This window comes from Mytilus trossulus, chromosome 2 (genome assembly GCF_036588685.1).
Source record: "Mytilus trossulus isolate FHL-02 chromosome 2, PNRI_Mtr1.1.1.hap1, whole genome shotgun sequence".
Classification (NCBI taxonomy): domain Eukaryota; kingdom Metazoa; phylum Mollusca; class Bivalvia; order Mytilida; family Mytilidae; genus Mytilus; species Mytilus trossulus.
Window position 1 is genome coordinate 64,764,841 of NC_086374.1, and position 27,833 is coordinate 64,792,673.

At 31.7% G+C, this 27,833-nt stretch overlaps 3 protein-coding genes across 5 annotated transcripts in view; 1 reads left to right on the top strand and 2 right to left on the bottom strand.

Moving 5' to 3' along the window:
- The first annotated feature begins 3,285 nt into the window (after nucleotides 1-3,285).
- LOC134707782 (ribosome-recycling factor, mitochondrial-like) overlaps nucleotides 3,286-27,833 on the top strand; it is a 32,084-nt gene continuing 7,536 nt past the window's right edge. The window contains exon 1 of one of the 2 annotated variants that reach the window (XM_063567825.1): nucleotides 3,286-3,414. The gene's annotated coding sequence lies outside the window, so the exon portion shown is untranslated. Of the gene's footprint in view, nucleotides 3,415-26,625; nucleotides 26,756-27,833 lie in introns of those variants that run through there. The other variant, XM_063567824.1, reaches the window with a different exon arrangement.
- LOC134707783 (probable RNA-binding protein 18) lies at nucleotides 5,808-26,675 on the bottom strand. 2 transcript variants are annotated; one of them, XM_063567826.1, is made up of 6 exons: nucleotides 26,586-26,675; nucleotides 10,892-11,016; nucleotides 9,015-9,141; nucleotides 8,585-8,671; nucleotides 6,605-6,663; nucleotides 5,808-6,265 (listed from the first exon to the last, which is right to left on the bottom strand). In XM_063567826.1, exons 2-6 carry the CDS (start codon nucleotides 11,011-11,013, stop codon nucleotides 6,094-6,096), a joined length of 567 nt encoding a protein of 188 aa, XP_063423896.1. In that variant the 5' UTR covers nucleotides 11,014-11,016; nucleotides 26,586-26,675; the 3' UTR covers nucleotides 5,808-6,093. The 2 variants fall into 2 exon arrangements, with proteins under 2 accessions (XP_063423896.1, XP_063423897.1); XM_063567827.1 differs by lacking the exon at nucleotides 26,586-26,675 and adding an exon at nucleotides 26,510-26,532.
- Nucleotides 18,130-19,308, bottom strand: LOC134707781 (alpha-crystallin A chain-like). The gene has a single exon (XM_063567823.1). It carries the CDS (start codon nucleotides 18,900-18,902, stop codon nucleotides 18,246-18,248), a length of 657 nt encoding a protein of 218 aa, XP_063423893.1. The 5' UTR covers nucleotides 18,903-19,308; the 3' UTR covers nucleotides 18,130-18,245.

Consider the following 27,833-nt stretch of genomic DNA (forward strand, 5'->3'; position numbering starts at 1 on the left):
GAAAACAGTTATTCGTATCATTTGTTGGAGACTATATTTTATATAGTAACATTGATGTATTTTCCCATCAAAGGGCCAACCGGGGGAAGCGAATGCCCTCGACACCTAGTACTATTGCAACCTTCTTGTGATTACTTATTAGAAATCTAGATAGATGTATCATAATTTGAAAATATAAATATTCATCAATAGACACTTTCTAAATATAGTTTGCGAGGAGCATTCTGCATATCCACCATTTCGTCGTTGCAGTTCCATGTTTTTAAGAACGCATGCTATTCCGGTATCCAGTAAGAAGATTCGGTTCTGTGTCGATAGGATTAAATTTCGAAAGTAACACAAACCAGTCCTCTAACTGATATTTTTAAGATTTCCTCTTTTCTAAGCGTCTGGTTGATTTCCAAGTTAATTGTTACCATCTAATTTGTGCAACGAGAAGACATGCTACATACATGTTAAGTATAAACAACAAAAGCCAAATTTTTATAGTTTAGATGGACAAATTCGACATAAGATCTATACACGAGGCCTACAAAATCTTCGAAGAACAAAAATGGAACACATAATTTATCAACCTAACGAAAAAATGCGCACACAACATTAGGCTCCCTGAAAAATATATTTCAGATACTGCACACCAGAATGCAAGAAAACATCCTATATTTCACTGTTCGTGTCGACAATGGAATAAGAAGCGCATGCAGTTAAGGGATACGGGCCACACAACACCAACATCAACTCATTGACAGACACCAACGTTTATATAACACAAACTACAAATTAAGGGAAGATGTACGTCACAGTATGGGTCTCTAAAATGCTGACCAAACTGGAATTAAGACGCTTAAACCAAAAAGCTTATGTTTTTATACGAAATGATTGAGGGGCTATGTCCTCCTTTAAAACAAGCGAAGCTTCTCATAAACAAGAGCGTCCACTTCTCCTTTGTGCATATTCATCAATAGACACTTTCTAAATTGTAGACTAAAATAGAAGTCAGTGACAGAAATCTCTTTTGTGTGGATCTCATAATATTGCTGATATATTGTTCTGTTTACAGTTTTTTTCTTACTTCTTTAGTTTGCGTCAAACACGCACTCAAAATGATAAACAACTAATCAACTTTAAACAATTTCGACAAATTTGGCGTATTTGAAGATTATGTCTTGCTCATCATTTGCTTTTGTCTTATGTAGTTTTCAAGATCATAGATAAAACCCAAATCAGTGGTAAAAATCACCATAAAGAGCAAGGAGTCGACTGACGATTCTGAAAATGTTGACTGATCTTTATAATTTTTTTTAGAAGAATAAGGATGTTTGGTATGATTGCAAATGAGAAAACTATCCGATGATGAAAGTTCACATGAAGCAGATGTAAGCAATTATAGGCAACAGTACTGCCTTCAACGGTGAGGGGAAAACCAATATACATGTAGTTGCAATCACGTTACCGAACATTAAAGGTACTAGTAGTCATGGTAGTGTTAGACCTTCGAAGATATAGATATCCAGTCAGTACCATAAAGTTTTGATGGTATTTTACTCCCGAAAAATGGGTGCATTAATTAAGAACGATTACTCCTATAAGAAATGACAGTTTAAACTTAAAGCTGGTCGATCTCAAATTTTGAACATTTCTAACCCTGTCACATATTCTCTATCAAAATGAAAAAAGTCGTTTTCAAGATAAGCCAAAACATTCTTTTTATCCCTATATTTTATTTTTTAGTAAAGTCAAGATGTTTGGCAGCTGGAGTCATCAGACATGTTTATAAAACTACATACTCCAATGATGATTGTGGACAAAGGAGTAGGTCCGGTAAGGACTCATTTTGGCCTCAAATTTCAGTTTCATCTGACGAAAGATTTTGACCTCTTTTTAAACACTTTTTAAAAGTGTCTATTTCACTTGATTCAATTAGCATAAGTGAAAGATGTTAACTGATGTAGTCATTAAAAGCGATCCGATTCGAGCTCAAATATGCCAAATCTCTCAAATATGCCAAAAACGTCACTTTTCAGATGGTTTTTGTCAAAAATGAAAGTGGCCGCATCCGTGTTTATCCACAAACTTTATAGATCTTTATATATGTTATGTATTTTTCAATATAAAGGATAAACACGAATGCGACACCTTTCGTTATACAGGGAAACCGTCTAAAATTTAACTAAAATGATAGAATTTTGAAGATTTCAGTAATTTAGCATGACTTACTGGTGCTACTTATATAATAGTTCTTGAAAAACTGGTCATTATCGTGATATATGGATTGCCCACAGGACAGTGGTAGTGACTAAGATAGTGATAATGACTGAGCCGAAGGCGAGGTCATTATCGCTATCGCAGTCAGTACCACTGTCCTACGGGCAGTCCATGTATCACGATAATGACCAGTTTTGCTAGAACTATTATGTTTATTTCATTGAGAAACCATGTTTTGGAAAATTCTCATAAATTCAAAACGCCTAAAGCGAACTCGAGTAGTTGTACGATTTCTATAGCAAAGAGTGAAGACCAGTCGTCAGTAATACTGTCATTCATTTTAGTGCAACTTTTCAGTATATAATTTCTAAATTAAGTTCTCTTTAATTTTACAATTAACGAAAAGATATAATAAACAATTCAACAACTTAAATGTAATATTAAAAACAGGAACATGTTTTATAAAAGGTACATCTTCAAGTCTAAACAGAGAAACCACGCCCCAACAGTCATTATCAAACGGAAACCGCGCCCCAACGGTCATTATCAGACGTAAACCACGCCCCACCGGTCCATATCATGTAAAAGTTTCTGGTCCGTATTTTTCTGTTAATGACCTATGGAATTTGTTACTGAAGATTAATGAATGTCGTGTGACCCCTTTTTATCCAATTAGAGAATCTTATTCTCAACCGATATGAAATAAAACCCGATATATGTGCATTGTATTGTCAAAAACAGTCCATATTTATATGTATGTAGCAGAAGCATTCAACTGTCCAATAAATAACTAAAAGTTTACATTTTAACAATTTTGTAAAACTGTTATATTTGGGGACCAAAATGGGTCTTACCGGACCTACTCCTTTGGTTACTATTGGTGTAGTAGTTTCAGAGGAAACAAAATAACCTCCGACCACAGATGATGGAATGTTGACATGTGACAGACTCCAATTGATGAGTAAAGCTCAAATATTGTGTAATAACAACTTAACTAAAAATTAATACAAAACACAAGGAACAGATTGTCAAAATAGGTTGTAAAAATACACATAATGGAAAGTTCATCCTAAGAAATTAGAATGCAATTTTTGAATTCAGTATGGACAACACACAAGTAGAGGAACTGGAAAAGATGACACTATGGTAGAGGAAACAATAGAAATGAAAACAGAGGAGCAGCAACTTTTGTGTTCACAAAGAAATTAGGTAAGTAAACAAGGTATTATGACATTCCAACTATAAAATCACATTAAAAGAGAGGCAAGAGATTCCAAAGGGACATCAAAGTTGAAAATAATGTAAAAACACCATGGTAAAGAAAAAGATAAAATGGCTTAATAGAGTATACAAAACAAACATAATAACTAAAGACTAAGCAACACAAACTTCATCAATCAAAGTGCTTGTAAGCACTGAACAGTAAAGTTTGCTTCAATTTATCAGTGGGAAGTAAAATTAATTATTGCATTGGTTGTAGTTTATTTAACAGAAATTCTAAACAAAGGAAGATAGCTTCAATTTTTAAAGATCATGTTAACAATGACATCATTCTATTTTTACACTCACACCACATCTTCCTTTATCTTTTAGATTCCGGCACCTTGCAAAAGTTATGTAATTTCTAGACAAGTGTATCAATATCTTTTGCCTTGAGTATCTGAGCATATATTACATTAATCAATTTCTTGAAATGTTCATTGTTAGGATGTATAGAATGTTTTGATCAATGCACTATATTTTGTGTATCAAAAAAGGTAATGATAAGCCTTGGAACATTTAGATATCAAGTCAGTTCCATAAGATTTTGATTGCATCAATAATTCAATGGCACCTTCCTCCTTTCTTTTAAAGCCAGTATTTGTATTAGCAACATAAAGATACACATTGCTGTATTCCGCCAAAAAAATTTAGTAATCCAAGAACTACAAAAGTTCCAATAGACTGCAACCATGAGGAGAATGTAATGGAATCTAATGTACTTAAGTGTAAATAGTTTGCTTTTTCATACACAAAACTGCACATGATAAACATAACCTGTAAACATGATCCTCAAGACAAGATATTCAAATAAGCTATATGACCAAAAATGTCATGTGACAATTCCTAACTGTAAGTCATTGGAACTTTCATAGACTTTTTGTGTTTTTTTGTACATTTACTTTGTGAATCTGAAATAAGCATTCAATATATATGGTGTTTTAATTATTTAGTAATAGTTTCGAATTCTTTAAGGCAGCATTTTTTTGTTGAAATGATTTTAGATTGATTGTAGCTGACTTAGTGACAAGTATTTCATGTTTTTCAAGAGAATGAATAATTAAAACAAATAATTTATGGTGTGGGTTTGCAATGAAAACAGTTAATGACCAAATTTGTGTTACCTGAGGTAATACAATCAATGGCAGCAGTACTGCCCTTAATTGTATTACATGTAGTGTTGTCAACGGTTAACCGGTTAACCGGTTAACTGGTCGAACGACCGAATACCGAATACCAAAAACGCTAACCAGTTAACCGGACTTTTTTTCAATTTTGATAGATTTGATATAAATTTGTATTGAAATCATTAAATAGTTATGGTTTATTTAAAACATGTCGTTGTGGTAATTAATTTGACAGATCAATTGTCCAGTCTTTTGATTGCTTTTGTTAATCCAAAAATCATAAAATTAATTAGAACTTGTCTCTAAGCTCGGGGCAAGATCTTAAGGAAACATAATTAGTATACATGTTTTTTTAACAGTAATACAATTAAATTTTACGGTTTTCTTCATTATTTCATTTTTGATCTTATATACTGTCCTGCAGAGCTTAGTCATACTTTAACGAAATGCTAACTAAAAAATTGTGAAATGCAAACCAATGTGAATGTACTGAATGTATACGTAACAGTACGTGTAACATGCTTAATCATTTCAAATTGAAACACTCCACATTATTTTCGGAGACAACAGGAGAAAAGAAAAGAATAATCGGTTTCAGAAATATTCAATTCTTCAAGATCAAGAAGTTTTTCTTTATTTTTCAATCTGAAGTTGGTACAAACGTCATAGTTGATACGGTGTATTTGATTATTTGGAGTCAAACTTCGCAAGGAATCCTCACAGACCAGCCGTATAATGCCAAAAGACAATTAAAAAAAAAACCTGATTTTTTTACTTTGATGGAAGTTGTCACATTTACACTCATACCACATTTTATATCTTTGTGTAGGATACTATAGATAAGACTTTAAAACGAATTTAAACTACCGGTTAACCGGTTAATCGGTCGAACGATTATCCGAGTAACCAGTTAGGCACAAGTTTATGATTTGACAACACTAATTACATGGTAATAAATACATTTTTTAAATTAATTTGTATTCAATACTTTTTGCAATAAATGATGAGAAATATGATATAAACTGTCTATTAACCAAGTGTTTTGTTAAGATTTCTGTATGGCTTCATTAAAATATCTTTAGTAGTGTAAATACAGGAGATGATGTTCCTTATTTCTCGATGCGAATCTCTTTGGCACCATAAAGTGGAAATCCCATTCAACATGGTGTCACAATATCAACAGACTTAAAGAGAGTTAAATTACAAGAATCTTATATTCTTTTCATCTTTATCTAAAATAAGACACAATGCATTGTGTTAATGTGAAATTTGAAACAAAACAATCTTTTATATATTTCACAATTAATGTTTTAAAATTTCTAGTCCTCCTTATCAGTGTACGTTTCTTCTATATATAGTTATTTGCAGTACAACACAGCCTCCTTGGGACAACAAATGCTCATTGGACATTGATACTGGAGCAATTCCATGTATGGTAGCATACCATCAACTTTGCAACCAAGTTTGATTTTTTTTCAGACATCAAAATACCATGATGAGATCACTTTTTGCGGCTGTATGGTTTCTTGATTTGTTCTTGTTTGGCAGCGTTCATTTGATATAATTGACTACTTCCTGGTTGGGCTACAGGTTTTGTAGAAATTGTGAATTCTGATGATGATTCTTCCATCTTTCTTAACTTGTCTTCTATGGCTTGTATCTGACTATCAGTGCTGAAAAGAAAAAGAAATATATGATGTCTGGAAAAGTACGGGTACTCAGTCGACTTTTTTTAAGCATTGAAGTTATTAGTACATATGATTGTAAGAATGCTTTAATTCATCATCTTGCATTTTTGTTGGCTATGGGTTTTTACAACAATTAGTTAAAATGTCATGCCGTTAGTTAAGTAGTTTGGTTTGATAAAACAAATAATTATTTGTCAGATTTTTGAATAATCTGTTATAGTTGTAGAGTGACACTTATATCAGTCATATCATATTAATACATATATACATATTTTTGGGGGGATGCATCACCATGTTAGCTGATAATTTGATTTATAAACTCACCTGCCAGTAGGATATACACCTGTATTGCTACCAGGTACTCTTATGTCTTGCTGTGTACTCTGAAAGTTATAAGAAATTGTGGTCAAGTATATGTAATTCATATTCAACATACATAAACCCTTTCAATTTATTTCCAGGGGGGTGGGGGGTGCGGGGGTTGGAATCCCCCTTTTTTTTGGCCGATCAATGCATTTGAATGGGGACGTCACATATAGTTGGAACCCCCCTTTATCATGGGTTGGCCCCCCCTTTTTTAAAATCGCTGGATCTAAGTTACAGTGGCTACAGTATAGATTCAATCATCGAATCTTAGCTACAAACAAATTTCTTTATAAAATTAAGATTTATGATAATCCAAATTGTACTTTTTGTAATAGAGAAATTGAAACATTAGAACATTTATTTTGGGAATGTGAACATACACAATTATTATTAGAACAGATTGAAAATTGGTTTCTGACCAATGGAATTAGTGTACTTTTTACACAAGAAGTTTTTTTGTTTGGTAACTCTGCAAAAATATCAAAAGGCAATGCAGAAAATACTATTTTTCTTACCATAAAGCAATATATTTATAATTCTAGATGTTTTAAAAAAAATCTTACATTAAACTCAGTAAAAGAAAAGATGAAATATGTGTATGCAATGGACAAAAATATTGCTATGAAAAACAAATGTGAACATCATTTTCTCAGAGAATGGAATGTTTTTGATATATTACTTAGTTAAATACAAAAATGTATATACTTTACATTCAATATTATACATGTTATAAATGAAAATGCTGTATTTACTATACTAAAATAGAATTCAATTTCTAGATGAATTATATTGAAAACTCATCACACTATTCTCTCTCACTCTCTTTCTCTCTCTCTCTCTCTCTCTCTCCCTCTCTCTCTCCGGTGTTCAAACTGCTTTACTCTATATCTTATATTTGTATTTAAAAAAAAAAAAAAAATTGCTTCCTAATAGACAGTTGTATTGATTAGATAATATCTATAGATTTATATATTATATATTGCTATTATATTTTTGTATATTATGTTGTAAATTGGAAGTTATAAATAATAAAAATTAAAAAAAAAAAAAAATTGCTGGATCCACCCCTGATTTCAATGTAATAACAAATTTAAAAGATTCTATAAGAGAGGGCATGAGATGACCTGATTCCAATGTCCAGAGATAAAGCTTTTAGCTTTCTCATAGTAACTTTATAAACTTTTACCTGATAAAGGTACTTTTTGTTATGTAGCTGTGTTTTCCCATAAAGTGATATGATAAGAATTTCCAGGAAAACAAGCAGACATTATCAAATCAGTAGCATACATTCAGTCTTAAAAGAAAACAGAGATGTTGTTTATGGAAGCACATAAATCTATTGTACATGGAACATAAAGCTCAAATTGACAAAAAAAACCTCAAGTCAATAGTTTCTTTTTTTTCACCAAAAATAATTCAGTATATGTAAGAGATTCATTTAACATTGAGTTCTACTGTGGAAATGGTGAAATAACGACAAAATTTTATTTTGAAGGAAAAACATTAATCCTATTTATATATTATTATATCAATAATAAAAACACAATGTGTATCATATCCTGGTAGTGCATCATAAGCCTATTTTGCTGGCTTAAAATCACCAGTATATTTGAATATGATATTGTTATTTATAATTCAGGTTGCACTTTAATATTAAAATATTCATTCATTCATTGTGATGCCACCAAAATTCAAACTTGATCTGTGTTATGTGGTAATAAGCATGGCCTACAAGTTTCATAACATTTGGGGTTCAGGCAAACTGAAGTTAGTGAATAGAGACAAATTTCTAGTCATAGTCAATTTCAAAGTACGACATAAGTCCTGAAAAAACTTACAATTTTTCATTGTTATGGTTAAAGGATTGTTGTACCTGCACAATGTCTTATGTATTGATTATATTTTGATACAGTAAAATCACTAAAGTAAAATAATAACCTCTGTTTCTACATGTGCCCATTTGACTACTAGTCTTTTGGACAATGCCAGTTTACCATGCATATTCCTCTTCGCCTTCTCAGCATCCTAAAAGTGTTATGAAACAAAAATCATGTTACAAAAAAGTTGATACTCAGTTCTGTTTTAATTTTCTATAATACCAAATTCAATCTTGTTTTTTGTACAAATTCTAATAAGTGAAGGCAATATAGTATTAGAATATTAAGCTCATGTATATGTAAGTTAGTTTAACACTACACACACTGAAGTCTTTCCTGCTTTATGAATACTGATTAAGTTCTATGCTGAAAGTTTTTAAGATTAAGGTCTTAATTACTCAATGCACCACATCAGCTTAACATGATCAATGATCCAAGACATTAAGGTCAAGGTCAAATGAACACTGTTGTACAAGAAACCTTATTCTCACCTTTCTATTTTCATAACTAACAAAACAGTATCCTCTGGGTTTTCCTTTTTCTGGTCCTAGTTTGTTAAGAAGAAAATCAAATCTTTTCAATTCTCCAAACTTTTGTAGAAGCTTTAACAATGTGTACCTGAAAGGATATAGGTGTAATGTTTGTTCATTCTGAAACAATAATAAACAATAAAGTTCTTTGTATGACCTTTCCTCAATGTAAACTGTTCCCCAAAATTCCTGTCTACTTAAACACCGTGTATCATTAGTACACCGGATATAGGTACTAACCAAGCGGGCATGATCGATTTTGACCTTACAAGGTAACGAAGATCTGTGTTTTGTTTTATCAATATTCAATGTACATTTCTCAACATTTATATTTCCTGCTCCCAAATAATTTTTGCATCCATTTTTTCCTATTCATAAAACAACTTTGCTATTTAAATAAGAACAATTAACTTGTTCATGCGCAAATAGTTGTGAAAGTCAACACCCACTTTCAATTTCGATACAGTTGTTGAGACATTCACAGGTTTTATCTGAAAGAGACCTAATACAGGGCAACAGTAATGGTTACCAATCATAAACCTACCTGTGATTACTCATTCCTTGAAACTGTTTGGTAATAAACGAGTATGAAAATAAAGTTTTTGTGTACAACTTAACTATGCACCCTACATAAGGATTTATGTGGTCAGCTATACACCGTACACAACACTTCTTTCGGGATAAAATATCGAAAAATAACATATGTATGAAAGATTTCAATGCAAATTATTGAAACAGCTATACTTATTACACACACACATTGACCTTCTATCAGAAAAAGAGTTGAAATGAATAAAGAATTATATCGGAGGAGACAAGGACAACTTCATTTACAAGTATTTTTTCACATGCTTTTAGTAATCCCTCTTGTTTTTGGAAAATAATAAGACATCTCTAATCATCAACCTGTGACCAAATCATTTCTTAAAACAGCAATTATGTCTAGATTGAAGTACACATTGATATTATGTGAACAAAACAAAGATTTTTCGTTTCGTGTAAGATCAAAATCGCTCACGCCCGCTTGGTTAGTACCTATATCCGCTGTACGATGATACACATTGTTAAATATCCCTTAAATCTAGCTACAAAGAAAAAAGTAATATTAAAACTGTGCTAGTCATTATTGGCTGCCCAAATCACTTGAGTACAAAAGTATTACTTAAGGGGGTTACATGTTCATCAATAATGGTAATTTTGGTCTAGTTGAATATGCAACAACTTCCTTATATTACAAAATAGCTGGTTATTTTCGAGGGTGTAAAAGTTTGCAATTTTCATTGAATAAGATATACAAAATGTTTATTGTGGTTAATATTTAGGCAGATTCAAAATGTTTATCAATACCTTGGCATGTGCACTTTTAAATTTGTTGAATTTATTTTGGCGATTCTGTTCTGACTGTGAAAATATAGAAAATGTACACCCTGCGATAAAAAAAACGTTATATGGTATTTTGAATTAGGCAACTGTATCACATTAAGATAACATGAAAAGGACATCTTGTAAACATACATTGCTTTAGGTAAATTTGCTCTAGATATCAGTTATCAAAATATCTATCATAACTTGTCTGCAATTTTTCCTATTTTATTTTAAAATGAACAAGGTTCATGCTAGGATAATAGTTTGGTATGATGTAACAGCAATCTATTTTAGTAATCATGTATATATTTTTATTTTACAGATAAATCATGAGTTATGGCCCCTTAATATACAAATTGTATCCAATTAAAGTTTCATAACATGATTAAAGTTACCAACACAATTATATTTTTTCATGAATTTGGGAACAGATAGAATTTTCTTGTTTATTTCTACATGTATGTATGTCTTACTCTGTCAGTCTAGTATCCAAATTTCCAATCCATAATCTACAATCATCTTTGATGTTGCCTGCTGGATCCTCTGGTACAGGAACAGGTGTTGTATATACTGCCTGGGTTGCTGATGTAAACATTGTCTGAAAAACAGGAAAAGTAAATAATAAGACACATTGAGACAGTAAATCTATTTGTGTACCAGTTTGAGTTGTCCTCCATTATACATGTTATATATTCTGACCTTTAAATAAGTCAGGGAATCCACATGTTTAAGTCAGAATCAATCATTTTGCTTTTTGGAATTAGAATGAATTTGACCCGAGTTATCTCTCTTGGCCATTGGTAGTTTGTCTTCTTTTTTTACCAAAGACAAATTCTTTATTGTCTGGACTCTGGAAACTAGAAAAATGCTTGTTGTTGGCCCCCTTTTTTACCCTTATTCCTGTATGTTTGGTGCAATACCCCTAAACTCATTCCCAGCCTTTCTTTTGTGATATGAACCATTGTGATACAATGACAGAGTGATCCATACACCTACACACAAGTTTTTGTCAAGAAACTACAAAATGCTGGTTTTTTGGCCATAATTCATAAACTGTTGGTAACCATAAACCCCAAAATCAATCATTACCTTTCTTTTGTAGTATTGAACCTTCTTGACAAATTACATAGAGATCCATTCACTTGAACTAAAGTTGCTGCTTGAAAACCAAACGTCTTTAGATGACGACATCATACCATTATACAAACCCAAAAAAAATGTTTGCAGTTATATAAAAACCTGTCCAAAGTCAGGAGTCTACAATTCAGTGGTAGTTGCAGGTTGCTGTCTGCCATACAAAAAAATGAGAATGGAAATGGAGAATTTCTCAAAGAGACAACAACACAACCAAAGAGCAGATAACAGCCTATATTTGTTTATATTTTTAAGCTTATAAACTCAAGCTGTTTTGGTCACATTTTATCATGCGTGGACTTTTGTTCAATTTTGCAATAAATATAAAAAATATTCTTAAATTTTGAAATTCACAGTTTGTCACTACATAAGAACATAAATCATTACGCAAAAAATCATTTTTCTATTTTAAATTATTGATGGATGGATGGATGGCTTGTTGCTTATTGTCCAGAAGCAAATTTTTAAATTCATATTTCGGAAGAGAACTTGAAAATATGAAATGAATATAAACCCTGCTTTGTAATACCAATCACTGAGTCAGATTTTTAAAGTGCTAGTTCACAAGAAGACATGCATATCATCCTTCCACTGGTCACATTTTTATGCCTTTGCTATATTGTGTGCCTAGTGGAGAAGCAACAAATATCAACTTAAAAGTCTATGGTTTGATCAGGCTGCGTTCAAACAACAACCTTCATCACTATGTGAGAGTATTAGACCACAGAGATGATCAAGTAATTAAAGTATGATGCATATTTACTAATTCTATTCACTGTCTTGCACTCAGAATAACAGACAGACAGTAATTAGGGAGGCTTCAGCCTTGTTATTTTTCTACACAGGAAAAAAAGAAATTCCTTTCAATTTTGCACTCCCAGCAAAATATCAAGCTTTCCAACTTTCAAAATATGTATAATTTTCTTTCATGATTATAGATGGTCCTGTGTCCCTTTTCCAGTTTTTTTTTCTTTTCCTGCAAGTGTAAATTAGGCTAACAGCTGAGTGAGATCCTATAAAGACAATTTTAGTAGTTCAACTTCACTTATTCTATTATTTCTTTCAGATCACTTATCTTTTTAAAAATAAAGTGTCCACAACATGCCTAGATGATGACTCTTCTGATAATTTGTGCCTGTGGGTAATTGTCTCAGTGAAGTATACTATAAGACAGTTTTCAAAATATAGATTTCTAAGTTATATATATATTCTATACATATGCATGTACATGTATGTCAGAATTTTTTTATTTTGAAGAAAAAAAAACTCTTTTGTCATGTCTGTATATATGTATAAATATATATATTCCAAATTCTGGTATTAAAACTGTTTTTCTTTTTATAATTTACATGTATAGATACCAACATTGATTTTTCTTGTATACACTTTTTCAGTTTTTATTTATTACACCTCCTAAACCTTAGAATTTGTGTTTTTACATTATAAATATATATATATGGAATCTTCAAAGCTGCAAGGGCATATATGATATATATATATGATATATAGATCATACTCTTTTTTTCAAGTTAATCCTAAAATTGGTACAAATGATAAGAAACTAAAAGATTTGATCAACAGCAGTTTAATAAAAACATCTTTATATAACTACTTGTGTGCAAAAAACTTAAAAAATAAATGCCTATTGTATACATATAGATTCTTACATTGATACCAGTGGATTATCGGATTTATCCAATCGAGATAGTTAAATATCAATTTTAAAGTCCGATCCGCCTCGGCGAGGACTTTAAAATTTATAATTGAACTATCAAGATTGGATGAATCCGATAATCCACGAGTAACTATGTAAGAATCTGTTTCTCTAATGATTTAAAAGACATTTTCTTTTTTTGTTAACCAAAAATCCCCTTCGAGTGCCTTTCACATTGCACGAAGTTGTCAATTTCATTAACACCTGTTATCGTATTTTGATTCATTCAGTTAGCTAAAAAGGTCATGACCCTCAAAATCATCCAATGATCTTTTGAGATCACCAGCAACCACACGTTGATTAAATTTTTTTATACAATGGGTGCGGAAAGGGATAAATTTCCATAGAGTTAGAGAAATAGTATATATGTATGTAGATAAATATTTCATTCAGAGCCCTGTAAAAGTGTTCAAGCTTACATTGAATTACATTTTACCCTTTATTTGTATTCTACATGTATATATGAACATTGTTCATATAAAACAGATCAATAATTAACATCTGCATCAACAAAACTCTATAAATAGTACTACATTGTAGTACTGGTATATAAAATTGAGAATGGAAATGGGGAATGTGTCAAAGAGACAACAACCTGACCAAATAAAAAACAACAGCAGAAGGTCACCAACAGGTCTTCAATGTAGCGAGAAATTCCCGCACCCGGAGGTGTCCTTCAGCTGGCCCCTAAACAAATATATACTAGTTCAGTGATAATGAACGCCATACTAATTTCCAAATTGTACACAAGAAACTAAAATTAAAATAATACAAGACTAACAAAGGCCAGAGGCTCCTGACTTGGGACAGGCGCAAAAATGCGGCGGGGTTAAACATGTTTGTGAGATCTCAACCCTCCCCCTATACCTCTAACCAATGTAGAAAAGTAAACGCATAACAATACGCACATTAAAATTCAGTTCAAGAGAAGTCTGAGTCTGATGTCAGAAGATGTAACCAAAGAAAATAAACAAAATGACAATAATACATAAATAACAACAGACTACTAGCAGTTAACTGACATGCCAGCTCCAGACTTCAATTAAACTGACGGAAAGATTATGATTTCATCATATGAACATCAGGCACAATCCTTCCCGTTAGGGGTTTAGTATCATACCATCATAACATATATGAGAAGAACATAACCCGTGTCATGCCAACAACTGTTTTTAGAATAAATGTGTTTAGTTCCGACGCAAAGACCTTATCAGTGACTCAATATTAACGCCAAAATATGCAATCTTTAATGACTTGACAACAGTATCGTAATTATATCCCTTCTTAATAAGTCTATTCAAAGGTTTTGTAAGTTTCTGAGGTGAATACTGACACCTTTGTGCTTTATACAGAATATTTCCATAAAAAATTGGATGTGAAATACCTGAACGTATAAGAAGTCTGCATGTTGAGCTATATTTACGAATGATGTCTTTATACCGATGATAAAATTTAGTAAATGTTTTGACTAGTTTGTGATATCGAAAACCCTGGTGTAATAATTTATCAGTAATACATAAATTTCTCTCGTTAAAATCTAAAACATTGTTACATACACGACCGAATCGTACAAGTTGAGATATATAAACACCGTAAGATGGTGACAAGGGAACGTCACCATCTAAAAACGGATAATTAACAATAGGAAATGAAAAATCATCCCTTTTATCATAAATTTTAGTATTCAGCTTTCCGTTAGTGATATAGATATCAAGATCGAGGAAGGGGCAGTGGTCATTGTTAGTATTAGCTTTATTTAAAGTAAGTTCAGCAGGAAAAATTTCATTAATATACAAACTGAAGTCGTCATTATTGAGAGCCAAAATATCATCAAAATATCTAAAAGTATTATTAAATTTGTTTATCAGATGTTGTTTTGATGGGTCTTTGCTTATTTCTGTCATAAATTGTAACTCATAACAATACAAAAAGAGGTCCCCAATAAGTGGTGCACAGTTAGTCCCCATTGGAATTCCGATAATCTGACGATATATGGAATCCCCCTAAAAGCGAACAAAAATGTTATCTAGTAAAAATTCAAGGGCATATATAGTATCAAAGCATGTCCAATTAACATAGTTTTTTTGTTTATTGCTACTAAAAAATGACCTAAAAGAGTTTGAACATATATATTCACATTCTGATTTTTTGAATGCCCATTTAATTAGGTGTGTGAATTTTTTCTTAATGAGAATGTGAGGCAATGTGGTATACAGGGAAGAAAAATCAAAACTTTGAACAGATTTAAAATCACCAATATAAGCATGCAATTTATCAAGTACTTCCAACGAGTTCTTGACACTCCAAAAGTAATTTATTCCACTATTTTCGAAGGCCTTATTTGAACAATTTATTATAAGGTTTTTAATTGTACCAAGTGTGCTGGTAAGAAGAAAAGACAATTTAGTAGTTGAACAATGGCTTGAAGACGAAATAAATCTATATTTGTAAGTGGTTTTGTGCAGCTTCGGAAGCCAATACATAGTTGGGACTTTCATTGTATTTGACTCTGCCTGTAAAGCGGTGGCTAAAAGTTTGTTTGTTACAGATTTCGTTTTCTGAAAATGGAGTCAGTTGGAATGTTGGTGAATTGGTGATTTCCTTTTTCAGAACCTCAATGTAAAATTTACGTCAAACAATAATAATATTATTAGCAGCTTTATCGGCCGGGACAAAAACAAATTCCTTGGCTAGTTCTTTTAGTTTATGCTTGATACGAGAAATAGGTTTATTGTGGTTATTGTTAATAGTAAAATGTTCTTTAAAATGTTGAATACGTATATCAACTATCTTCATTACTGAATTAAAAAAAGAGTCCAAAGATTTTTTGTCATTTTTTTTCCCGTTTTATCCATTTCATACAGTAAGTATGGAGTGAGTCGTGGATGATATTACGACACTTATTCCAATTAATAATAGACGGGGGACGATATTTAGGTCCTTTACTGAGGAATGATTTTAACTCTCGTCTTGAACGATGTTAAGATCTCCTGTTATAACATGGGAAATGGGTCCATAAATATATTCAGAATTACTGCAATTACATGAAGTAGGTGTAGTTTCACTGATATTAACATCTTTACACAATTGACTATAATTAAACACAAATTTCCGGGTAGATTTCTTGTAAATATAACAAATAAGAGGTAGCTCAGTATTGTCAAAATATCCAGGAATTTGTTCTTTAACAGAATGGTCGTTAAATATACCGGCAATATTTACAAAATCAAAGCCTTTATTGACATACTTAATTTTAATAAAATGTTTTTTATGATCTTCAGGGCGATCAATTTTTGGAAATAACTTGGAATAACAATATGCCATAATAATTTGAACAATTTCATACTTAGGACTGCTATATGAAATTGTGTTGCAATCCTCCAAAATTTTATTTAACTTATTAACCGGTAACGAACAGAGTTTTGTTAACAGATAATGTCTGCCGTTGTTTTTTGAAATAGAAATTAGGTCCGAAATATTGGTATGATTGGCCCGAAATTTTCTTTGATTGCGATTTGTTCTACGACCGTGAGAACGGTTTTTACGAACAGTTTTAGAAACTATATCCAAAATGTTAACGGAATTGGTTCTAGATATATAACCAATTCCCATGATATTATCATTTAGACCGAGAGGGTAAACTGTCTGTAATTTTTTAATCCAATTTAATTCAATTATTTTCCGTGATCGTACAAACTTTGAATGCGATTCACCAGGCTGCTTATTTACTACTTCTAAAGGTTGAACTGCTAAATATTTAAAAGGATGGTTGTGCTTCTTAAGGTGTTGGTAAATGATACTTTTGAATTTATTTGGTCTTTTAAAACGATACAGATGTTCTTGAGTGCGTTTAGATAAATATCGTCCAGTTTCTCCTACGTACTGAATACCACACCCCGGTTTGTTTCATGTGAGTAAATAAATAATACTGTTTGATTTTCAAGTTATATCAGTTTCAAAATTTAAAGAAAATGTGCGACCATTAAACGTGGACCTTACCGTATTGTTGGTGGAAAGACGGGGACATGTAAGTCATTTTTTGGCATGACACTTATCGATAGAAGGGTAACCACGATTTTTATTGTTAAAAATGTTAGCGATGGTAGTATTTTTAGATAACCAATTTTGAAGATTGAGACGTGTAGATACCCTTTGAACAAGTTTAGTATTTAGTATTTTTCCATTTCTAAGTTTCATAATTGTTTTGTTAGTGAATTACATAATAAAGGAGCAAAGATTGGCGTCCAGAATATGAACCAGCATACAATAATTTAAGTTATATAAAATTGATAAATGTGTTCGGCTGAAAATGTCAAACGCCATCAGTATAAATTACCCGAAAAAGATAGTGTATATCATGGTAGGACTGATGACTGACTAAATAGTAGAATGGGGCTGAATATTGAAATACTACTTTTTGATAAACATTCCTAAAGTAATGAACTAGAGCAGTTCTCGCTCGGACACACACTCCATAATCTAGTATATTATAAGAGCATAAACCTGAAGCACGGGGAGGCACTCTACTGCCTCCACACGGCACTAAAGACAAACTCTGTAAAAAATAAAATTGAGAATGGAAATGGGGAATGTGTCAAAGAGACAACAACCCTACCAAATAAAAAACAACAGCAGAAGGTCACCAACAGGTCTTCAATGTAGCGAGAAATTCCCGCACACGGAGGCGTCCTTCAGCTGGCCCCAGAACAAATATATACTAGTTCAGTGATAATGAACGCCATACTAATTTCCAAATTGTACACAAGAAACTAATACATATATACCAGTATTAAAAGATGTTTATTCACACAATGTACAATATGAAAGATTCTGACAAAACATTGTCACACATCAGATGCTAGAAAATTTTGGTATAAAATTTGGTGTTTTCATATATATCTATGTTCTTTCAAACTGATTTCACAACTGTTTTAAGATGTTTAATTTCCTTTCAACTGACAGACAGTCTGTTATGAACATTATTTTGTGTGCTCAATTGCTATAAGTCTTTCCTTATTTCCTGGCATCAATGCTGGAAGTAAGGCCGTAATTGTTAATTTTCCAGTTTCACTAAGCTTGGAGGTCAAAAGTTCTGGATTTACTTCCTGGGGCAACAGATAGCTTCTCTGATATTCCTTTCTGGATGAACGATTCTCGTATTTCTCTTCATGTTTAGCGTGAACAGTTAATTGCTGGCCAGATGTTTTCACAGTTATTTCCTCTGGTTTGAATTGTGACGTGTCATATTCCAAATAGAATTTTCTTCTTCCAGAATTATCTTCAATTATAGGATTATCCATCCTGAAATTTTCCATTAATCTCCAGTTTTCTGCAGATGGAGCAAGGAAATTATCTCCCATTTTTGCAAGGTTTCCATCTGCCATTCTACGTGAAACATCCCAGTTTCTTTTCATCTCTTCATTCATTTTGGACATTTCTCTTTCAAAATTTGGCCAGATTTGGCTACGCATTAGTGGTCTGCTTTCAAAACCATATGGCATATAAAAATCATCATATCTAGAGATTTGATTTTCATACGGAATAGAATCTCTGTACATTGCTAAATGTTGATCATAACAGGATGGCCAAAAGTCTGGTTCATATCTTATGGGCACATCTCTTGAAACAAGTGACATTTTTTCCAGCTGTTATATATATACACAATCTCCTCTAAATCCTAATATATTTGATAACAGAATAGACACAAAATGTCAAAATTATTATTAAACTCAAAAGCTGTGTTTAACTCCAGAATATTTCATAACACTGAAAATAGTGATTAAAATTATACAGCTGCTATTCTTGAAGATTGAGTTCAAGAAATTTAATTTATAGACCACTGTATAAAATTTACAATAGATCTGGTATTTATATACAAGTACCAGTAGTGTACTTGAAGAAACAACGTAAATAAATATGTTCCAGAAAGATCGACTCCAGAGTACAAAGTGATCTCTTTAGCAAATTTTTCTGCCTAAAGCAATAGTTTGTTTGTAATAAAGTAAATATTTCATCATTTAATATTTACGCCTCAGCAACCTGAGAAACTTACAACTTGTCTATCATCACGATATATATATATAATATCATTATTTGATCATTAAATCAAAAGATTATAACAAATGGGCATTCTTACAAGTATTTGTTGACATGCATTTAACTTAAACACATGTTAAAAGGGTAAATAAATAAATCTGCAACATCAAATATTATTTGCAAAAACTGCATATTTATAAAGCTGTTAATCATGTTAATAAAAAGTAAAATAATTTTTTACAAAATTACCAAAAAGTATTGGTATAATGCATCATAAATGTAAAGACTTAAGTAACACATTATTCTATAACCATAAGGTGTCTAGAGATAATAAATTAACAGACAAACAGAAACAACAGAGGTTTTTTTTCATGCAAAGCTGCCCATGTTTTGAAATACTTCTAAATTTGCCTGATTCTTATAAGTATAAGTACAAAGATAGCATGTAAACAAAAGGGATGCTTATTATTAACTGTGGATTCATTATTATTCATTGGATATCATTTTTCAAGGTTTTCATGGGTACAGGGCTAGATAAACCACAAATTCAAATGCTCAACGAATTACACATTTTCTATAGGTGTTGTATGCAGAGATTGACAAAACCATGAAATCAAATATCTACAAAAATGCAATTTTCTGTCAATCCACGAAAATTGATACCCACTAAAATAGAAATAGGAATCGACAGTTAGTTAATCTGCTAACATTGTATCAGTTTTGATTGTCTTTGCTTATGATAAACAGTCATTACATTGTGTATCTTATGTCATCCAATAGAAAATTGTATATCCATTGGGTCTGGTCAATACCCCTACTGATCCAGAACTCTGCTCTTTATTATAAAACTTAGTCTCTTTATGTAAATGTTCCAAATTTTTTAACTTATTCAACCCAATATAATTTAATTCACATCATTAAGGAGGCAATTTTAACTAACTCTTGTTGAGTAATAATTTCAAGGCAACATGTTTATCATCTAAAAACAAATAGTTTTGCACCGTGATGTGAAGAATGAATAAATATCTCAATCATCATCATCATGAACATTGTTCTGAACTTCATGCCTTCTTGCTATACAAATGCTATAATCCAAGCTTAAGGACTAATGAACATAATAAATTATTTTTCAAAAGATCATTAAGAAATTCTTGAAAAGCTCTGCCATGTTTCCCATGAAACCAGAACAAAGGTCAAGAGAGTACCAAAATATAACAACATCTGTGATGAAAATATGTTGTCTTCAAATTTTGGTAGCTGTCCTAAGGTAAAAATAACAAGAATGTGTCCGAAGTACACGGAAGCCCCACTCGCATACCTTTTGCATTTTCCATGGACCGTGAGATTGGGTAATAATCTAATTTGGCATTAAAATTAGAAAGATTATACTATAGGGAACATATGTACTAAGTTTCAAGTTGATTGGACTTCAATTTCATCAAAAACTACCTCGACCAAAAACTTTAACCTGAAACTCCCACTTTCATTTTCTATGTTCAGTGGACTGGAAATTGAAGTCAAAAGTCTAATTTGGCTTTAAAATTAGAAAGATCATATCATAAGCAACAAGAGTACTAAGTTTCAAGTTGATTGGACTTCAGCTTCAACACATTAACCTGAACAGACGCACAGACGGACGAACGAACGGAGCCACAGACCAGAAAACATAATGCCCCTCTACTATCGTAGGTGGGGCATAAAAATAATTTTTCATTTATGCTTCTTTCAGATGGGAAAAAAGTACAAATATATATGTGGCTATCCAATGGCCACCAGTAAACAATCTACTGTTTAATTATAATCCAGTGATGTAAAAAAATTGCAAAACAACATGTTTAATTATGATCATTTCCTGCGTCTGAGGCACTTTTATGGATTTACTTTCATCGGAAACGCTCAAAGCCAATCATTTGAAATCCTAAGATGTATAAGTATCGAAACTGTTGAAGAGCTATACGTCAAAAATACATAAAATAAATAGCCAAATTCATCTAAAGCCAACTTTGCCTGAGGGAGTTGAAATCTTAGTTTCTTAATAATTTCAAAATTTATAAACAGACAATTTTAGTTAAGTTTGTCAACTGAAATCATGTCAGTGTACCGAAGTAATGACTACTAAGCTGATGATACCCTCAGGGACTGATAGTCCAGCAGCAGAGGTATTGACCCAGTGATGTAAAAAAATTAAAACAACACATTTAATAATATCCTGCGTCCAAAGGGCTTAATTTATCAATCCTTATAATCAATCTAATTTAATTACACGGTCTGATAAAAATTTAACAAAGTTTGCTGTCAAAAATAAAAAGCTGAACATCTGCTACATGTATGACATTTCATTTTTTTTTTTTAAATTTCAATCTGTATAATTTACAAATTTACGAACTATTGTATCAATGGAAAAACATGTTTTTCTAAATTCACACTTCTATATTTACCAAGTTTTCAAAAAAGTACTTTTAAATCTATTAAAAACATGCAACAGTGTGATATTCATACACATGAAAGTAGCATCTATCTTTGAATTAGATCTTAGGGTATAAACATGTACATGTATAAACAGGATAAAGCAAAAAGCAAATTCTAAGAATGTACCTTTTGTACATGTATGGAAGTGTGTCCAGTAAGGAAATTTCAACAAATTCCTGGTAAAAGGAATAGCAGTGATCATGGTGATACCTAATATCATAATCAGCTGATACATGTTTGATCATATATCAGTGTATATCAGGCTACTGTCAATGTTAATCTATAGATTTAAATTTTGCATGATTTATATATATTTATCACATATTTTGTACTGATATGTACGTTTTTGCATGGCCAATAATAACCGGAAGTCAAGGTTGGTTATCAGCCCTATAAATTCATACAAGAAATGAAAAATGAGAACACAGTGAAAAGAAATTTAGAAAGTTACTAATCTGCTGTAGTAGAAAAAAGTAAAAATCACAAAAGTTCCTGTAAAATTTTGACGTCATAAAGAATTCAGAAAATGTATGACGTCGCACTGGAATGAGTAGCGATATGGTATTCTTCCTAAGCATTTTTAACATTCAATTTGGTAATGTAACACTTTAAGTTGCTTAATGTTTGCAATTTTTAAAAAACTTATTTATTGGTAATTATTTCTGAAACTTTAATTGCTTACCTCTCACTTACTGTGATACAAACTTTTGTTTTAACTCACAGTGATACATGTACATATTTTTATTTTTTTTCGTTAACTGTTTTTTTGAATTTGTGATGAAATTTTAAACATAATTTGGTGTATTATGTATGCTTTTTTTTTCTCTTGCTTTGAAATATGTGATAAATAGATTATTACATGTCATTTTCCATATGACCCTGGTATCAGCCCAAGACCCATATCAAGCCCTTGGGCTAAAGCCCTCGGCTTGCTATGGGAGTCTAGGGCTGATACCAGGGCCAGATGGAAAATGCCATGTAATAATCTATAAATATATATAGTTTTATTTAATATTGATCTCTGATTATTTTTTTCCAGTCAAAATATTCAAACGTACTAAATCATATAATACAAAAATTCTGAACAGTTTTTTCCAGCATATTTCATGTATTCATTAAATACAAATGTAAATATAAATATACGCCTAAAGCAAGCTAAAGGGTAACAAAGGTGGCCAAATACATTGAACATGTTGAACACATACATTTGTACATGATTAAAGGTAATGATTCTGATCATTCAATATGTTCATGATGTTAGATTATGGAAAAAAGTACAAAAGTAATTCTTCAACTAGATGTGTCAAAGCAACACAAATGGTCTGTCTAACAAAAAATTGAAAAATCTGCAATTTCAATAACACATGTGGACACAAACATGATGGTATTCTCATAGAAAAAAGTCTGTGTTACTGTGATTTTCAACAATTTTTAGGATGTTACCTGTAAACCCTTAATTTTGGCAAAAATTAGCGACTTAATGTTTATCTGTAACTCATGATGGTTAGCTCACATATCAAAAATCCGCCCAATATCTGAAAGCATTTAGAAAAAAGGTCTGAACAACTGTCAAATATTTATCATAGTCCAAAGCCCGTAAATTCAGTAAAAACTAGCAGAGCGGAACGAAACTTAAACTTGATCTGTAACTCATAATGGTTAACTCACATACCAAAAATCAGCCCAATATCTGAAGGGGTTTAGAAAAAAACTCTGTATAATGGTTTGTTGCAGAATAACGCAATGAATTACAGAATTATGGAATGACGAAATTACGGACAAGGGTAAAACTATATGGCAAGGACAACTCCATTGATTGAAGAAGTAAAAAAAAATATACACATATAAGTAAATAAATAATGTATGAATAATCTCCCCTTAATTACTTTTCTAAAAATAATACTTGTTTAAGTAAATTTTTCTTACAATCCCACAAAAGTTCTCAAGTTTTGAGATGTAAGTTCATACCTTTAAGGATTTTTCTCAGGTTTGCTCAATTTTTTTTTATTAGAGTTCAAAGTTTCATCTCATTAATTCAATAAAGAAACTGATTGCAAAGATTTTAAGTATTTGCACAAGGCCTTCAAAAATTGCTCCTTGGGGCTTGTAAATAAGCAGTGTTCTGAAGATAACAGACAAATGGGATTTTCATGTCCATGAAATTACACTTAAATGATTAGTAAAGACATTTGCAACATGTGCAAAGGGCAGATTATTTGAAATTCTATTCTAGAGCAAAGAAATCATCAGAATTCAATAAAAGAAGATGGGATAACTTTTTTACTTCTACAAGTAAAAAATCTGGAGTCTAAGGGACCTAACTCAGCCTTTATTTTTTGTTACCTATACAAGTAAATAAAATTCACTTGTATAAGTATCCTACAAATTTACTTATATAAGTATATTAATAATACTTCTTCAAGTAATTAAAATTAACTTGTACAAGTAGTACCCCTGACTGTAATATACTGTATGGGATAATAGGTTCGAGTTATTGTTCAAGTTACAATGTACAATGTACATGCATGTACAAATTCTCAGACTTGTAATATACATGTATACTTTTCTCTTATAAAGATACATGTAGTTGTTTCATTTAAAGTCATAAGAAACCTCAAATTAAAAAAAAAATAATGCATATGTTTTTTATAACTCAATAGATAGTTTTCATAATATAAAACTTGTAATTATGTACATATACTTTTTTCTAAAGAAAATTCTTTAATTTATTCATATTTAGAAGAAGTTTACTTTTTTGAATTGCTTCCTTCCAGCAAGCAATTCCCCCCGACATATTTTCCTTATGCAAGGTGACCTCAGTGTAACCCATCTCGTAAAAAAATGGTGACCACAATACGCATGGATGTCCTTAAAATAAACTATTATCTGAATTTACATGTTAAACACGTGCTCAATTTCCATGCTTTTTTGTTTATTTTTCGTCAATTGTTAACAAACAGGTGACAATCGTTAAACTTCGGCTTCAAAACACGAACTTTAATTACCTGCCATATTTTCACAACACTGACCGATTGAAAAAAAAATTGACGATAATACGAAATTTACACGAAAAAAATTATAAATTCGAGCACAGAAGACTAAGTTTATGATGTTTGTATGCATTGGTTCAAGAATTGGAAGAACATTATTTTTCATCGGTCACTCGTTTCTTATGACTTTAACACTTCTATTTTTATATATTAACTGGTATAACACATACATGTATAAATTCTTGTTGAAAGACCCATTGGTGGTCTTCTGACTCTTTTGCTCGTCGGTCGGGTTGTTGTCCCTAATTTCATTCTCAAATTTATTGTAAATATATATATACGTACATGTACCGGTATATACAATGCTCAGTGATGCATGGGGACTGACTGTTAATATTATCATGTGAGTTAGACCACTTTTGAGTTATGTCCTTCATTGGAAATGTTCATCAAATCAGTAATGTTAACGCCTTTATGACGTCATTTAACAGAAAGAGGTATTCTCTTGTATTCCTGCACTTTTAATCATAAAAAAGAAGATGTGGTATGATTGCCAATGAGAAAACTCTCCACAACAGACCAAATGACACAGAAATTCACAACTGTAGGCCACAATACGGCCTTCAACAATTAGCAAAGCCCATACCGCATAGTCAGCTATAAAAGGCCCTGAAATGACAATGTAAAACAATTCAAAGAGAAAACTAATGGCCTCATCTACATGTATATATATATACCAAATAATGAACGAAAAACAAATCTGAAACACATTAACAAACGACAACCACTGAATTACAGACACATACCCACAGAAAGTTCATCATCATTACATCAAGCATCATTGATGGTCATTCCCTAATGACGGTGTTGAATTTCAAATATAAGAATCTACAAATGTAATTTGCAGAATAATTTCAAATTAAGAATGAAATTTGTGCAATATACATGTAGAAAATGACATGAATGATATCATATTGTTTTAGCTGCTCTAAAATTATATGGCAACAGAAATGACGATAACCTTGTGTTCACACAAATGATGTTCACTAAAACCAGAGTTTTTGACAGAACTGAGATAATATTAATTACTCAAAAAGTCGAAAGCAGTCTATTCATTAAATATTGTGGTAACTTAATTTGGGTGGTAACAAGCTTAAGACATATCGGCACCCAGACAAATCAGCACTCCCAGTCTGAAGACATTTGGCACCCAATTTTTTTGGACATTTCGGTATCCGGACATTTCGGGACCAAGACAATTCAGCAACATGACATGTAAAGACAGCGCACATAATTAAGACACCTATCAAAATGACTAAACTGCAGTAAAGTCTTCACAAACAAACAACATAAGTTACGTTTTGTAAACCAGTTAATAAGATACATTTACCTCTTCGATGATATATATAAAGTACAATATTGACAATAATGTTATAAATAGTGCAGGAGACATATTAATAGTTCAGTCAAGCATATCACAACATACAAACATGACAAAACAGTGCCAGGAAATTTTAATGTTTGGTTCACTATATTAAGATGAAGGATAAATAATTTATAAGGTGTCGATTTGTCTATGTTAGTTGCCTTCTTGTCTAAGTGCCGATTTGTCTTTCACGGGTGTCGATTTTTCCTGGTACCGATTTGTCTGGGTGCCGATCCGCGAACTGCAAACTGTGACAAAGCTAGCCCTTAGACTGACTATAAACAGCTGATAAATATTATTCTATAATCAATTATTCCTGTACCTATAAATAGCCCTTCCTTGAGATTTAATACCATAAATCATAACCTTATAGTTATACTAATCGTCGAAGAACCTACCCAGTTTTATTTGATGCTGTCTGCAGTGCGTTGTTCAAATCGAAAAATTCCGAGAATAAAAATAATACGCTTCCGAAGGTTACACAGAAAATGATGACGTATACACATGAACATGTAACTTCAAACCAACATTTGGTACAGCTTAAATTATACGGCTTTATGTAGGACAGGTAGCACATTTTATACTTTGATATTCGTCTTTCCCATTGATAGAAACAAGAATCAAACAAGTACCTGTGTTATGACAGTATTTGATAAAACATAAACATAAGTTTAAAGTCAACGTTATTCAACTTGTATCATCATGAAATATTTGCCACTGGACATACTGATTACTGTGGTTAACAAACCTTAAATGCATGTACCTAGTACTTTTGTAATCACTCGTTGTTTTGTTTCATGTTAATATCACTGAGTATTCTACAAATTTAAAGATAAACTTTTGTTCATATTTTTTAATTATATCTCAGCGCATGCAACAGTTCGTAATCTTCAATATTAATGAAGCTGTAACTATATATCAGAAGAAGAAGAAGAAGAGTTTTCAGGTCAAAAGTATTATGCTGACATTTTTGTGCTTGAAGTTCCCCCTTTAAATGACAATGGATAGTTTGTCATTTAATTAACACCTGATTCTATCTCGATCTGACCTGGAAAATCTGCAAAGTTTATAGGCAAAATAATTATGACATCTTGAAAGGCGATTATACTCTTTTGCTTTAACGCCTTACACAGTAACAGCCCTAGTCTGTAAGACGTGAAAGCAAAATGCCTTTCAAGACATCATCATGATCATACAATGTGATATAATATTATTTGGACTAAAAAGTTTGTAACTCTTCCATTTGTCTGTTTATGAAAATGAAAGTCTGGTTCCTGTATACTGTTATGCAAGCCAACTGTCTTTTGGCTCAGTAGTTTTAGAGTAGAAGATATTTGTAAGATGTAAGGTAATAATGCAAAAAAATGTAAAAATCTTCATTAAAGGGCAATAACTCTAATAATAAGACATGTTGATTGGCAGGTTTGATCATTGGAAACATTTATTACCACTAAATACCCAATAATGTTTTGTTAAATTTGGCCTAGTAGTTTCAGAGAAAATTTTAGCACTTGTTAACAACGACAAGGACCATGACAGATGGCAGAGGCCAAGTGACAAGAAAAGCTCAGTTGGTCTTTGAGCAAGGTGATCATGAGCTAAAAAAAAATAAGTATATTAAAGAGTATTAGTGAGGGGAGGGTATC